The 17,211-nt window shown below is 38.3% G+C and overlaps 1 protein-coding gene across 1 annotated transcript in view; it reads right to left on the reverse strand.

Moving 5' to 3' along the window:
- Positions 1 to 17,211, reverse strand: part of pou6f2 (POU class 6 homeobox 2) — a 77,524-nt gene that overhangs the window by 46,812 nt on the left and 13,501 nt on the right. The window contains exon 2 of the mRNA XM_085362244.1: positions 10,282 to 10,379. Coding sequence (XP_085218370.1) covers positions 10,282 to 10,379 — 98 coding nt within the window. The remainder of the gene's footprint in view (positions 1 to 10,281; positions 10,380 to 17,211) is intronic.

The following is a 17,211-nucleotide window of genomic DNA, read 5'->3' on the forward strand; positions in this document are numbered from 1 at the left end:
TCATGTCATCCTTTGAAATCAATGAAAGGATGTCAGGAGAAAAGCACAGAGTGTCTATAGCTATCTGTAAAACATGGTGGAGGCTCTGTCATGGTTTGAGGCTGCGGTGGTGTTGGAGATCTTGTCTAAACCGATAGAATTATGAACAATGAAAAGTATCATCTCATTTTGATATACTATCCAGTACTATCTGGAAAGCATCTGATTGGCAACAAATTTGTTTTTCAGCACGACAATGACCCCAAAGAGTCATGGACCGGCCTCCCCAGAGCTCGGACTTTAAGGTTATTGAAGCAGCGTGGGATCTTTACAGAGAACAAACTGGAGCTAAAATCCCAAGTAGAGCTTTGAAGCCTATTTAGAAATTACAATAACAGCTGCCTAAGAGAGTTCAGACTGTGTTGGTCACACCAAATATGCAGTTTTAAGCTTGACTCTGTTTTTACCTTATATGCGACTTTTCCATGTATATTTGAAGGTGTTTCAATATATTACTGCACCTATTTCCCAGAAAATAAAGACTCTGCATATTAAGTGCTGAACATACGGGCTATTTTAAAATCCTGACATGCTTAATGGAGACAAGTGCAGCAGATGTTTCTTGACTTCATAACCAATCAGTGTGTTCTGATGAATGCAGCTGTTTTGCAGCTGAAAGCTGTGCTGCTCTGCTGTGTCACAGACTGACAGTCAAAACACACTGCTGTTGGTACTGACAGAAATCAAACCCCATCTTTGTGAAAGAGCTGTGATTTTTTTCCTTTCACAGAAATGCAGTGATTCATGTTTCATCCCACTGAACAAATCCCTGGTACCACGGAATAATGTGCTTGAAATACACAGTCTTTTTTTTTTTATAACGTAGCAGTTAGAGCTGGGCGATAGAACGATAACGATATGTATCGCGATATAACTTTTACTCGATAGAGAAATTAAGCTATCGCGATAGACCTCGCCGCTCTTGTCCTCTTAATAAAAAAAAAAAAGGTCAGCCAATCCAAATTAAGCAGCGCAGAGCCGAACCAATCGCAGCCGCAGCGTCACGTCGCGTGACTTGTTACGTACAGCACGTGTGTTTGTTTGGGAAACAGCCAGCGGGTAATGGAGCCAGCGCGTAATGGAGGAAATGAGTGTGCCGACTAGAAAAGTCAACCGAGCGTGACCGAAGAGAAAACAGATGATGGTTCCAATGCCGGAGAGATTGTCGAACGGAAGAGCCATAGAAGTTCCGTAGTGTGAAGGTATTTCGGCTATTTCAAGTCTGACAAAAACAGAGTAGCGTGCACTGTAAATGTGCCGAAAGCAAGTCTGGAAATACAATAAACTGGTGCATGCGTCACACTGTGCGCCACGTTATTGTTTCGGTGAAATGAATTTCTACAATACTGTTACTGTTAATTCTACTCTCTGCAGTGTTTAAATGCTTACATATACACACAGTTACTGTCCGTCCACACATACGACTCGGTTCTGCTTCTATGTCCCAGCTTTGTTTACTTTTTCCCACCGAGGCTTCTAGACTTCTGATTGGCCAACATTTCTGCACGGTTAGGAATCTAGCGCCACCTGCTGCTTTGGCATGTTCATAGCAGCGTTTTCCTTCATTTCTGCCTTTATGTGTGGACGGGATTATTTTTTTAAAACGAAAACGGAAAATCTCCGTTTTCAAAAATACCCGTGTACGTGTGGACGTAGCCTCAGTCTCTGACTGGAAGCGCTAATTCGTCATTCGGCTTTTGTCAGACTAAAGTAACTGTTAAAACTGTTTGAAAAGCTCAGCTATACAACAAGGAGAGATTGAGAATTTCCTTTTAGTTCTCAGTTTATTTGATATTGACAAAGGTTAGTCAGTTTTGTCTGTTCTTCTGTAAAACAAACTAAGATTTATTTTTAGAATTAATATTTTGTTTCTAAGTGGAATTGACAATTTAGTCTGTTTCGTTTGTCCTATTTTGAAACTTAAACGCTTTAGTGGCTGCCTTTTGTGTAGTTTGCAATATTTGCCTTTATTTATCTGAAAAAGTCTCATGTTCCTTAAGTACATCTACCCTGTTGAACTTATTATGGGAAATAAATATTTAAATAAAAACAAGCTGCTGATTATTTCACATTTTACTTGTGAGCAACGGCACATTTAAATCTTACAAATATAGTTATTTGGCTTATATCGTGATAGATATCGTTATCGCCTGAAATGAAAAAATCTCATATCGCCCAGCTCTAGTAGCAGTACTTTGCCCTTTTGATGAGTGCTATAACACATCACTCTCGTCTCTTCATGTATCCATTCATTCATATTAGTTAAAGTGGAATCGCTGCAGTCATACCCATAGAAGAAAAGATAAGTTATCACAAGTATCGCTCTGAGATATTTTGCACACTTGAAGCTCTCTTCATGTATTTTCCGAGGAAGTGGGGCTGGGAAAAATACACCTACACATTTATCGTTGAGAGTTTTGAGCCCAAAGTAGGAAGGTTTGTGCCATGGCTCTACGAATACACACAAAATTACACATTAATTTGCATTTATTGTCATTAATCATTGATTAAAATTGGACTGAGAACATTTAAACGTGGAATTTGAGTTGTTTGGGAGTCAAATAATAAAAGCGCGTTGTCACTTTGTGTTGTGTCCCCAACAAAGCAGGCTGCTTTGGACATTAGTAGGTGAGTCTGGGCGCGCTGTGGTGCGACTTTAAGTTCACAAAGCTTTAACTCCAATTGTCAGCTATCTGCTTGTGTTTTGCATGGTGTGTCTGCAGCTTGCACAGGATGCAGAACGAGCTGACTGGTGTGAAGCGGGCCCACCCTGCTCTCGAGCCTGGTGCTCATAGGTGACAGGCGTGTCACTGTGATAACCTTGTGTGGTGCATAACGCCCGCTCCCACTCCGACGTACATGTGATCGCAGTTTAAGAGGTACAAGGTCACGTTGGTTTAAAGCCAAAAAGCATGGCTAAAATATCCGCACTAAGAGACAAATGAACACCAGTTTGTGTTTCTGAGCCGTTAAAAGGATAAAAAAAAAAGAGAAAAGCTTGTAGAGGTGAACGCTGCTGGCAGGAGTTTTCACACGCACGCTGTAAAGGATTCCTCTTTCTCAACATTTGCTTTGATACGCAGCAACAGTGCATAGCATATGACAAACTGACGCTTCTGACAGCATTCGAAATGACATTTGCCATTAACTTTAAAAAATGAATTAATAATTCGGGAGCTCAAAGAATCCTCAAAGGACACTAACAAAGGCGACGCGTTTGTTAGCTGCAAGTGACACGTGTTTAATCTCAGTTTTTTAACTCAATTTAATCTCAAATCGAAGCGGCGCATAATCAAAGACGCTCTTTGAACATTTCATCTCTGAATCAAACAAAATGAGATTGCCAGGCTTGACAGTAAAGACAGCCTCACATGGAAGGGAATAACATTAAAAGACAATTCTGCAATTATCAGATGTAGCCCTGATTTATTTATCATTACTGGCAGCTCTGGAGAAGCAGACAGCTGTTAGGCACAGAGGCAGCGCTGAAGAGAAAGCACTGTGGAGATTCTTTAAAGCACGAGTGAGCTCTGGGTGTTTAGGCTGTTTGTTGCGCCAGTTTAAGCCTGATTATGATCTTCATCTGCCGTGCGAGGGCTGCATATGTGCGTGTCAAAATCTGAGATGAGAAAGAAGTTAGCGAGAACATAATTAGCTCAGCTTTGCAGCCACGCAGCGAGCGAATCCCCTGCGTCGCTTATCCGGATTTTACAGGCAGTTCACCCTCTGCCTTTTCACCTGATCCTCTCACTCGTCTTCTCCATAGGTGCTGCTGGAAAGTTGCTGTACAGTGCTTGGCAGACCTGACAGCTGAGTGTTGAGAAGTGGTCTCCCAGGGGCCGCACAGGCGCACGGACCGGGTGTGTGTGTTCGGCTCTGGAAGGGGAAGCAGCCCCACTCAGGACTCGATGTGGTACCCAGCCTCTCTGCCCATCAGGGGAGAATAGGCCCTTCTATCTGCTTGGCAGCTCTGGCACTGAGAAATTGCCCATAATCACCCAGATAGCAGACTTTTGTCATCCTAACTGCGAGTGGGAAACAGAAGGAAGGTAGATTCATGTTGGGTAAACTACCATCGGATAATGGTTGTTCGAACAATATCCGGCTCTGGAGCGAGAATCTATCAAAACATATTGATCCTGGAACAAGAGAATTGGGTAAGGCATGCGGAGCGCCTTTGTTTCTGAAAAGTGTTAGCTTCACAGAGACTGTACTGACAGCATTAATATATTAGATGGTGACTGTTGAGAGCCGCCTGCTGAGGCTCAGACTGTAACTGCTGCCTGCTTGAGAAGCTTTCTTTCCCCTGTTTATTCTTCTGTTTATTTCTTATCTAATAGTAAAACAGCAGATTTGACCAGGGAGGGTATGTTATCAGAACAGCGCTTTTAATTAAGGACATTTTTTATCGCCACTTACGCAGACTGAGTCTTTCACTCGAGATTCCTCACCCTGCAAACCTTCCCAACAGACCTGAATTGCTCTCCCAACGTCTCATGTTTCCTCTTTTGTCTCTCCTGATGAGGACTGACTGTCATTGACTAACACTGAGTGCAGGGAGAATGGCCTTATTAAAGCTGGTGGAGGAAACCTGACACTCTGCGAGTGTGCATGTGTGCTGAGCGGTGACATTGAGCAACGCTAATGAGATAGATGTTCATTAAACATCGCAGAGCCACCAGGCCAATAAATCCAATCAAATAGGACAATGCCTGATTGAGCTATTAACAAGGCTGCAGGCTCAGGCTCTTTGCTCCCAACGTTGTTTTGACAGGCCCTGTATTGTCAGCTCATTAGTGCCACAACTCAATAACATTTGAAGATGATGTGTGCTGATTAAATACTTCACAATTTCACAATTTTGCTGAAAAGAATTCAGAGGATTCAGCTCAGGCGTGTTTCAGTCATCACATGCACTGAGATAATAAGGCTACGTTCACACTGCAGGCGAAAGCGCATCAAATCCGATTTTTTTGACCCTATGCGACCCATATCCGATCATGCTATGACAGTGTGAACGGCACAAATTCGATATTTTCAAATCCGATCTGGGTCACTTTTGTATGTGGTACTGAATCCGATACATATCCGATGTTTCAGAAAGCGACTGCTGTGTGAATGGTCAAGTCGCATTAAATCCGTCTTTTACGTCACTGATACAAGACAGACGTCAATTATCAGCGCTGGAGAAGCGCCTGAGAAGACATCGCGAACGCTTCCTGGCCATCCCGTGTAGATGTCAGTGAAACTGTTGGGAAGACAATGTTGGAGAAACGTGAACATTTTATTTGTACTGTATAATCTGCAGACTCTTACAGAAATCTGCAACTATCCTTTGAAGCACCGCTCCTCTCTAAAACAGCAATAAGGATAATTATTAGGTTATCTACATTATTATGTAGATAACAAAATAACTTAAAGCAAAAATTGGGAAACGTAAAGTCCAAAGTCTTTATATTAAGGGCCATCTATCAAACAATACTGTTGCTCTGGGTCTAAACAGAGCGCGTTGTGTGTGACATCTTCTTTTGCGCATGCGGGCCGCTTTGAGCGTTCACACTAGAGCGCGTTTGCTGTCGCATTTTATTTGTAGTGTGAACGAGCAGACAAAAAAATCGGATTTGATCAAAAAATCGGAATTGAGCATTAAGACCTGCAGTGTGAACGTAGCCTAAGACTCAATCTCAATCTGGGTGTGTAATCCGAGTACACATAACTAGAAGACCCGTGACTCTGATGAAAGTTGGTATACTTAAGAAAATAAAAGCGTGCCTTATAAAATAGATAGAAAGACATTATTGGCCACGGAAATTGTCCCGCTTACTAAAAATACAAAGAAAATAGATCAATTAATTTAAAAAAGGATCATTTTTAGAGACTCTGAGTCTAATTAAAGCTGTCAAGGACGTAGAGTTATCTCTTATCCACTGAGATGGTTCCTTTTGAGAACAGGCTTGAGAACTGAACAGTACACAGCATTATGTAGCAGAAGTTTTAGGCTTCATCTTTCAAACTGTTAATGAATTTCTTGCAGCAGCTCCTCCTACAGCCTCTGACATCATCAGCACCAGTGGCAAAAAAAAAATGAGTGGAAATGTATAGAACTGGTTGGAAATTTGGCACCGCAGTTGTAAATACAGCAAAAATAAAGCCTTCAGCATCTAACTAGAAGAAATGGGGAGTTTTTTTTCTGTACTTCTGTAAGTTATCTAAGGTACCATACATATGCTTCATGCCTAATTCTTTATAATATTTAATTAAAGTGCAGTCAGTCAGTGAAAACTAATGAAACAGTCAAGATGGGGGAGACATTTGAGCGTTTAATTCTTAGCAAACAATAACTAAAGATCTCTATTTTTTTTAAGGCATTGTGTCTGGATTATTTAATTAAACTGGATGATTTCAAGAACAATTAACATTTGAAGGAAGGTTCTCGGGGGGTGGGGGGGGGTTATATGTTCTTTGTGCATTTGAAGAGCCTCGTTTACCTTTATTTTTGTCAGCGTATTTCCTGATACTACTTCACCAAATGCCAGAAAAGTGCAAATGCCTTTACTTTTATTTGTCTAATATCTTATTAGTTTTCCTTTAATTAAATCTTACACTGTAAACCCGAATGTTCAAAGTAATTAAATAGATTAAGTAGTGTATACTCAAAGTCTTTAAAAAGTTCTGTTAACTTAAATATGTCAAGTTCGTGTAACATGTTCTTCTTTTTGAGTAAATGAAACTAATAATATTTGATTGAATTGAACTATTTCTATATTAAGTAAGCATCACTTAAAATCATAACTTAAGCACAACGTAACACAGTTAAGTTAGGACATATAAGAATGGTAAAGTCCTGTTATTTTTGTTGTTTCAAGTAGGTAGGATTTAATAATAAACTTAATTTATGTAGCACATGCTAAAATACAATAAAATCTCAAAGTGTTTCACCAAATAAGTAAAATCAAATATTCTTAAATGCATTAGTGGAAGACAAAATGTATTTATTTTAATATTCATTGTTTTATCACTGTGTCCTACATATATATTTTTAATTTTTTCCGTAAGTGTTGAGCAGCTGCAGGAATCAATTTTTATTCCGAGTTAATCTCTGATTCACCCTCCGAAGCGGAAGGCGGCGCTAATGAGCATTAATACGAAACACAGAAGAAGTAAAGGTATATGGGCGGGAACAGCACCAAAGAGGCAACACGGACGACTGGAGAAAGTTGGACCTAACGGCAGCAACTAGCATCACTGGACTTACAGTAAGTTTTCAATGTTGATATTAGTTTATTGTTAAAATACGAATATTTAGTTGTATTTTGGGTGCGTTTCGAAAAGAATAGCAGAAATGTCGGTCCGTGTTTTTTATGTGCTTTGCTGCTCTCCCCGAAGGAAACTTTGTGCTTGCAGAGCTAGCATTAAGTTGTTGTAATGAGGGTCGCAGGCTGTTTAAAAAGTTAGATACTACTTGTTCTAGAGGTGGCGCCCGGTCGCCTAGTATGAAACAAAGTGTTTTAATCTCTCTAAATTTTTAAACCCCCTCTCATGACTCAGAATAGTTGGGTCCAAACAAGCCCGTTGTCCCTGCAGTTACACAGCGGAGATGCCTGTCTGCAGTGAGAGTGCTTTCAAGCCGTTTTCTTGTTAGAAATGCTATATTTTAAACTATATGTGCAGGGTTAGGGTTGTGAAGGAGTGAAGGAGCTCTTGGACCTCTGGCCTGCTCTAAAAATGGAGTCTGAGGTAATATGGATCAGCTCTCTTTAAAATGAAAATTGTAATTCTTACTCATGTGGCAGCTTTTTGCTGCTTTATAAAGATGTGCGAGATTCTTCAAATTGAACTGTATTGTCCTTCTGCTGTAGTTGTATGCAGAGTTTCAGCGGATTACAAATCAGAACCTGCCCAATACATTCTAAGCTGAACTTGACCACCATCTTCCTCGACTGATGACCTTATTCAGACAGAAAGCATCAAAAACTGGGAAGACAGCAGATGCCCTGGCTGAAATTCTAAGAATTCACAATGAACAGGTAATAATAGATTGTTACACATTTCATAGGTTGAACCAGTGGAACATTGGACAGGTTCAATGATTTAAATGAGCTTTTTGAATTTTGCTATTACTCCACTTTGTGTTTGCTATTTGTCTGACTGTATTAAAGATGTGAACAGGTTATTTGTGGACATATGTTCTGATTTGACTGTTGTTGTTCAGTAAACTCACCAGTATATACAATTCTGTTTTTATCTGAAAATAGGAAATCCATGATATCCACACCAAGCGCACTACCGTTCTCCACGCCTTTCCTGTCTATCTGCGTGAGGATGTCTCTGGATTTTTCAGAACCTGCACTGTGAGTGTCCTTAAGTATCTAACAGATACTACTGTGTATATAAACAGTGCATCAAAGTACAAACATGTATTTTGATGCACTGTTTGGACTTACCTTTGTTTAGTCTACCCATACGGTTTCCATGTATGGTCTTTTCTGTCTCCTCACTACGAATGAACTGAATTGGTGTTTTGTTGAAAGTGATAAGATGTTTAGTAAAACATTTTCCTGTGTATTTCCTTTAGCTTAGTTTCAGTCTATCTCACACCACTTGATTCTCTGGTGAATTAGCTGATTTATGTGTGCAGAACATGGATCTTCTGTTTTTCACCTCTTACAGTGAGACTCAGGTCTCCCTTGTAAAAGAGGTATTGGATCTCAATGGGAGTTGGTAAAATAAGAAATTATATGTCGTCTGTTGTATTTCTTGGGTTAGATTGTGATTAGTATCTCTTTTTCATTAATTCAGGACGAATCTGATGAGTTGGAGCTTGATGGTGTTGAAGTGGCCCTCTTCACTGTCATCAGTGACCATGACACGACAAGTCCAGTTCACTACCAACCTGTGAAAATCTCTGTCGTCATTGAAAGGGATGCCGTGTTCAGTCTCCCCAGATTTGGTGAAGCTTTCCTGGTAATGTTTGGACTGATCTATGCACCTCAGCTACCCCAAAGCCCTGACCAACACTTTAGAATTTACTCAAAAGATTTTACTTGGTCTAGAAAGTGGTAAACTGTCACCCAGGTTACAGGCCCTCAAGAATGACTTGGTTATGTAGGAACTCATCTGAAAGAAGAATGCAGGGTGAAGCATTATAAAAGGCTAGTTCAAAGTTCTCTCGTTTTATCTAAATAATGCCTCAAAACATTATTGCATTACTCTACAGGTGTTCAGCCAATAGGTCCAAACTATACAACGTGCCTTTGTTCTCATTAACATAATGCAAAGCAACACTAATGTTTTGTATGTTTTAATGTTTTTCGTAATACTATTTCCAAAACATTGTGGGCTGCGCAAGATGACCTAAATTTCACTGTTTGATACTGGTTAATGTAAAACAAATAGCATTGTAATTCACTCAAATTGCTGCCCTGTTGCCTTATTCAGATATTAGCCAGAGAGCCAAAAGCACATTTTGATATTATTAATTATTATTTGGCATTATTTTTCATTACTCTGACAGTTTTCCTGACTAAACAAATTTTGGTCTACTTATTTTAATTTATAAATGTTTTTGTTAATTATTTTTAATTTATTAAATTTTTTTTTTTAATATATTTAATTTCAACATAGTGCTAAAAGGGAGCAGGCAAGATACTGTTCAATGGCAGATACTTATGACTTTTGCATATTAAGTTACCGATACTCAGTGTAATTGAGGCAATCAATTGCCTCAAAAATTTAAAGTTTTGGGTCACATGTTTTTAAGTATCAAGTAGTCAACATATTTGACTAACGTGTACTTAAAATAATGACAACACAAACTAATAAACATTTGAGTTTTGTTAACATAAAAATGTTGTGGTTGTGTACTTATTTTTTTATAAGTTCTGTGAACTTATTTCTTTGAATTTGTAAACTTGAAACTTTAAGTCATATTAACTGCAAATATTTGAGTTGACCGTTCTCAAAGGATACAAGTACCATGTAATCCAAACTTTTATGTTCTGGAAAATTTTGACTTTTGAGTTGATCAACTCAAAAAAATTGAGGCAATCGATTGCCTCAATTTTTTTGAGTTCTGGTAACTTATTCGGGTTTACAGTGTACCTACAGTCTGTCAGCTTTATGAGAAATCCAACTTTTTTAGCTGAGTATCCCAGCTTGCACTGTGTAAATGTCTTTAACTTTTAAGATAATAAAGGTTTTCATCAAGCCTGTGTTCAGATTTTTGTGTATCTTCTCACTCACCTGTGGACCCATTGGGTATGCTGGGTGAGTCTGGCCCAGCTGACTCTGCTCGGAGGGACTGCTGCTGGCGTCAGATTGAACCGATCCGTCACGAGCTCCTGAAAGAGCAACAGGCAGAGAGAGCCATGTAGCAGAGTCCAAAGAAAAAGGGAACAAAACAAACAAACAAAAATGAAATCCACCTGAGATAGAGGCAGGCTGGATAAGTAGATAAATGCACAGCACACGGTGCACTGCGATGTTACAACATAGAGTCTCGTACAGAACAGAAGAGGGCAGCTGGGGAAAGAGGGGGGGTGGAATTTGTATTTAAGTGCTTTATCAATAACCGCTGTAGCACTGAATAAATTACCAACCAGCGGAGAGGCTCATTGATGGGGGATGATGCATACTGGCGGGTCCCCGATGGCCTAGATTACCGCTGAGAGATAGAGCTCCACCACAAATGCAGGGGCCACATTATTCAGCCATTTACATCACTGAGTATCACTCATCTAAACCCACCACCACCCCCCCTGCTCTGGGCCTGCAGCCATGAGACACAATTAGACCTGTTTGCTATGAGGGCAGAGTGGAGCGGAGCAGACAGGGACATGATAATAAGCTTGCTGATGGCTGCAGGGAAAATAAAGGGCACCGATGATTGGTTATCAAAGCAATCCCTATCTGAGAGAATCTCCCAGCAGTCCTCTGAGTGTGGACTGCTCTAAAAGGTCCAAAAGGCTGATTTGACCCTCACCCTTTGACCCTGATGATATGGAGATCATGTGATGCCTTAATATTGACACAAAGACTTAAGGGCACTTCTTGAAAAATCTTAAATGATCCTAAATATTTACTATCCGACTCTGGCGATTTAAAAAGAAAAAAAAACAAACGAAAGACTCTGCAGTAAAAATCAGGATAAAGTGCAGCAAGAAGTGCGGATTTTACAATTACACGATCTTAAAAACAACATCAAAGAAGCTGACAAACACCTGATAAACAAGGCCCAACACACACAGTAACCTTCTATTGATTTTCATGAGAAGACTTCAAATATGAGAGTTGAAAAGAAGCAGTTTCATGGTTCAGAGGATTAATGTGTTTTGAATAAGTTGGTTAAAGTGAACGTGTAGCGCTGCAGAAATGTAATCTTGCAAAACTATTACAAACAAGGTCCCTCACTTTCTTACAGTCTTCCTGTCAATACAGTAGATTTCTACTCATAGATTAATCTTATTGATGGCACGTTTTATTATATTAACCTTAACCTGAGTGAACAAAGCTGCCTCTGATTGACCTTCAAGCTCTTATTCGAGGTATTTGCGAGTTCTATTTGGAGACATCTTTATCAAGTGATGGTTTCTTAGAGGATTTTTCTTTTTCTTTTTTACATTGTATAATAATTTGAAGAAAAAAATGTCATCAGCGTGACATCCTGTCCTTTCCTTTTCAGCTCTGATTGATTTGTATGTAAAGGACTTTTTTTTTTGTCTCTTTTTACAAAGTTTAGTTTAGTAGTTTCTAAAAACTATGGAAAATGTGCGCGCTTCCTCTGAGTACCATGTGTGCAGATAATTAATACATGATTTTTTAAAATTAAAAGTGTCTTATAAATTAGTCTACAGGTCATGAAAACCATGTCATGAATTTTCTTATTTTGCAACTTACGGGTTGGAGTGTATGTGAGAACTTCCTTTCTCTGCCAAAGTTAAATCAGCTCTGTGGATTTCACCTGAGAGATTTCTGTATTCATATTATTTTTTTCTGCTCATCTTTTTGAGTTGAAGCAGACACTTTTGGGACAAACTAGATGCCTCATGCTATCATGCATCAGTTAGGGTTCAGCAATATTTGATTCAAAACTGATGTCTGCTTAGGTTTCTCATTAGATCTGAACAACTGTACCCACCCTATCTCAATGAGGCGAAATGGCTCACTTCTTTTCAAGTCTGATTTTTCTAAATAAAGGCCTGAAAAAGCTTCACCGTGAACTGACAGCTGCTTATTTTTAGTCACAAATATGTCACATTATGTCAAAGACGGTGTCTTTTTAAAAAAAATAAAGACGTGTGGCAATAATTGCCCTTTGTTGCACTGTGGCTGTGTCACTTCCTGCAATATTTCACATTGTCCACAGTGGAGAAATACAAAAAAAGATAATGTTGATGTTATGTTTGATGTTTTCTTTTTGGATGAACTTAGGTGTAAGTGCTCGCTAACGCTATGCATTTTAAGTTTTGTGGCTAATTCATAATAAAATCCAGTCTTGTGCTTACAATTATATGCTGAGCATGAAGAAAATATTTACTTTGTATAAGCAGTACTTTATTTTTCTACACTCAAAAACATATTTATGCCAAAAATATGGAATCTGGAAGTATATGGAAGTATATTTTTCTTAAAGAATAATCTTTTGAATAAATAAACTTTTGATTTTATATATTTCATTTGCACTCAGGATGTTGCGGGTAAACTGCTGTTTTTTGAACAAATCCTGGACCGAGCCAGCAGCCATGGTACCATGAGAGACAGCTACCATGCTTCCAAAGCAACCAGGTTTTGCTAGCTGGCTGGTTTGAAGGTCATTTAGAGCCCCGCAAACCAAACATTGACCACCTGCTTCATGTTTCCTGTGAAAATGATATTTTTCTTCATCTTGACATCTCATTGGATCTTCTTCTTCATTTGGCTGCTCCCTTTCCCTTTGCCTCCATCTCTCTATATCCCAAGCATCGCCTTCGGTCACATCAACTCTCTGCATGTACTCCTTCCCTACATCCATGAATCCTCTGTCTCTAACTTTGTCTCCAAAATACTTAACCTGAGCATCTAATCCTCTCCCAAAGAAAATCTAAACATTTTAAAATCTGTCACTTCCAGTTTTGCCTCTTTTTATTGGCTAGACAATATAAAACTTGTATCTCCACCCCAAAAGAGACCGTTTAACTTTGAGGGTCGTAGACACTTTGTCAATTTGTCCACAAATGTGTCATATTTCTCTGGACAGGCATCAGTCAGCGGGCTTGTGTTATACCAGAAGTGACAATAACCATGATATTAGAAAATTAAATGGTGATTTGATGTTAACAATACAGTTATGATAATTATTGCTCTTATGCACTGTTATACTCACAGAATCTCTCCCTACACTCGTATTATGAGTGTGAATCACTTGCAGAAATGAAAGCAAATAGACAATAAACAACATTAAAGGTGACTCATCTGAGGAAAATGTTGTTTTCATGCAGTCTTCTGGCTACAAGAGAAAATCTGATATTCTGATATTGCCCTGCTAGCAGCTGTTGTTTGTTATGAGAAAACTGAATGAGTCTTGCTATTCTGCTGATCCTTAAACAGACTTAAGAGCTGTGTGTCTGCATAATTTAACCAACATCTGAAAGCTGAACTATGTGTTGAATATGTTGCAATGCTACTGGACTGGACAACCTGTGGTGGAAAGAAAGAAAAATACTTTTTTTTGTAGACTCTCAATAGACTAAAATGTTCCTGTTTTTTTGATGAGCTTTAAAATTGAAAGGTTTTCATACTTCTATTACTCATAGTTACCAAGTAAATTTACAGGCACAATAAAACTGACTTACTTATTTCAGATGTACACAAAAAGAGGTTACATGTCATGTGGAATTTAATAAACCCGACCATGTTTTGAATGTAAGATACAAAAGGCCTCCCAAAAAGTTAACACATCTCTTTAAATGCACTTTATTCCTCATAAAACAAGTCTTCCCCTGAATATAATGGTAGATGAAATCAAACCAATCATGTGGAAATGGTTTTGAAGGCCACAAAACCTTGCTAAACTGCACAATGTCGGCAATGAATTGAAAAAAAAAAATTAATCACATTTCCACTCCAAAAATTGATTTTCTTCAATGGAATATCACAGCTTTTAAATAAAGAATACATCCCTGATGCATTGTGTCTTTTTATTCACGGCCTTTCGTTTTTTGTTAAATATACTGGGCATGCAGTGGTTTCTAGTACTTTTATAAAAGCCTCATACAAAACGTACTATTCAATAGCCTTGCCAGCAAGATCTTATTGCCTGTCAAGTATATTTATGCAGTACATTTTAAAACTCTCCTCCGCCAACTAAAATCATTTCATCTTTGCATAAAATCCAAATAATTGGTGAATGGCATGACCCAACAAATGAACCTCAAGCATTTGATGGTTGATGTGAAAGCCCAAGGGGGAGCCTGCTTTTCTAGCTGGTTTCTACCTCTGGCTGGCTGGCCCTGCTTCCCGATAAAGGTCCACATCCTCTCGCTTATCAACCTCGCGACGCAGTGGCTTTTTTGACAAGCCAGTCTCTTTTCACCAATTATTTCACCCATTACAGATCATGCCGTGCCCGGCCCCACCCTGTGCACTCAGTATCTGGAATTAAGATCAGTCTGAACATACAGGAAATACTTTGTGGCTGTATTACAGTCAATAAAAAGCAGAGATACTACAAAAGCCGTCATAATCTGCTGTTATTTATTTGGAAAAGCAGAGAATAAATATTACAGGACCATAAATTGTTGCACTGGATGTCATTAGCCGTATTGTCTCCAAGCAGTTAATTCTCAGTTTGAACCTTATCAAATGAAAGCAATTTTCCTTCCTCTAGACTTGAAACGGCCTTATTTTCATTTACTGCAACTCAAACTTTCCAAGCATCTCAAAGCAATTCTCTAAATGCAGCTGCCACGCTGTGATAACAATAACACACCCAGTAGTGCTACTGAGCAACTTCTCCACCAGTGAATTATCCAATTACCATCATAACAAAGTCAATTAGCAAAATGAGGATATTCATCTAATAATGAAAGAACAACACTTTATAAAATCACCTATAAGCTCCAGAGAGTGGGGCTGATGACTGTAGTTAAGATACTGGTTGTGAATAATAGATTCTATCTGATAAACACACTCAAAAAAATGAATGAGGTGGATTGTTCAGTGTATATTAATTATTTATTTTCATTTTACTTAAAATATATGTTTTTGTTAAGTTAACATATGTTTTTCTAATCAAGTCTACGTAATTGTGTCTATTATTCAACGTACATAATACTAATGTGTTACTTGATCGCATAACATTTAAGTTAAGTCAATTAGGATCGATATACCTTGTATATCCACAAGGTGGCAGTAATGCAAAAACAGTTGTAATGAAACCGCGCAGAACAAGAAGGTTTCACGGCTTGTGCCTGCTCATGCACAAGACTTCAAATTTAACTGAAAAAGGCTGTTTTGGCGCCAAGCTGCTGTTTCTTTGAGAGGTAAGACCACTTTTTTCTTTGACTATGTTGTGTAGTATCTATATGTCCAGCATGGTTATATTTTGCGTTTGTCTTACAAGACATGTTATATCGTTTGCGTGTGCTTGTTTTACATTAGTTTTACTGGGTCCTGGACATGCTTATTTTGTGGACTGTGTAAGAAACATTTTTATTGTTTTTTGTTTTATTAAGGGATTAGCTACAGGGGTTCATGGGGTTATTCTTTCAAGGGGTTATTTTTCCATTTGCTTTCTTGGGATTCCTTTTCTGTAATCCGAGAGTCGGAAATATCGAATAGGATAGCAAGGATAGCATAAAGTGACATTTAAAATCCAAAAAGTCAAGGGCGAAAGCCACTGTGACACCATTGTTCTGCTCTATCAGTAATCTGTATTATGTAAAAATGGTCTGTAAATACAGCATGTTTCCTAGCGGAGTTATACATATCAATGTAGTTATAAATTACAGTTTGTGAAAGTACACACTTACTTTTTTTAATAAAATTATTCAAGACATATGAGTGGACAGACAATGGAGGTCGACAGACCTGGTGATAATTGCTTCTATAGAAAGTTAGCACATGGCAGTGTCAATCTCTTGCTTTTCTTCTGAGTAGTATTTTATTTAGTTGTAATTCAAACAATAATTTGCTTCTTGAAATTAAGGAATTAAATTTTTTTTTTTCTTTATAAATCTCAGATCCTGCCTTTACCTGCTCCCTCCTATACTGATGTGGTGTATGTGGTATTGCTGAGCTTGTATGTGGTATGTGAACTGTTATACTTTTAAAAACAAAACTGTTTTATAAGTTAAGTTTTCTTTTGTGACCCATCCCATGCCCCTGTTATTTCGTCTCCACATCTGAACCATGGTAAAGGTTGCAGTTCAAGGGCCTGAGGCATGAAATTCTTTTCAGATCAGCTGTGATCAATATTTTTTGGAACTTGATAAATAACAATAAAAGCTGTAATGGCTCCATTAGCATTTTGTGTAAATGTTTGTGTTAAAATTATAGCTTTAATGAGGTCTTACTACATTAGTTTTAGTTTGTATATGTGTACATATAGTATGTATATTTACAGTACAGTATGTTGTGTTTGTTGACATATTTTCAGGTGGAAGCAGAATATGTGAGGATTACTACTGCTGCACATGTTCCAAGGCTTTTTACACAACTTGACCAATACACTGACCAGCTCATAAAAGTCTTCAAGAAAAAAGGAGGCGTTGCAGGGAAGAAAATTAGACAAACGTTGGCCCCAGCCACACAGGTGCGTTATTCTGTTGGTAGCAAAATATTATGGCTAATAAGATCATTTTCAAATTTAAACAGCTGGTGTATGGTAGCTGCACAGTGCACTTACATTTATATTAAGCAAGACAAAGTTTGGTACTCAAAACGTTGGAAAATTTAAATTACCTAAACATATGTAAAATCTGATCCCTTGATTTAGGTTAAACCAGAAGTGAATGTTTTTATGTTATGTTTTGAATGCAAAAAAGATGATGTATTAGTTTGTCTTTACCTCCATTATGGACATATATAATGTGGTGGAAACCCTGCCCAACAGGTTAACTATTCATGTCCATGTGATGATTAGTTGGTCTTGTGTACATGTCTATCTGTGCAGTGGATATGTCATTCATTTTGCGT

The sequence above is a fragment of the Diplotaxodon limnothrissa genome, linkage group LG9, assembly GCF_057381915.1.
Source record: "Diplotaxodon limnothrissa isolate DT_005_m linkage group LG9, D_limnothrissa_male_GT1.1, whole genome shotgun sequence".
Taxonomy (NCBI): domain Eukaryota; kingdom Metazoa; phylum Chordata; class Actinopteri; order Cichliformes; family Cichlidae; genus Diplotaxodon; species Diplotaxodon limnothrissa.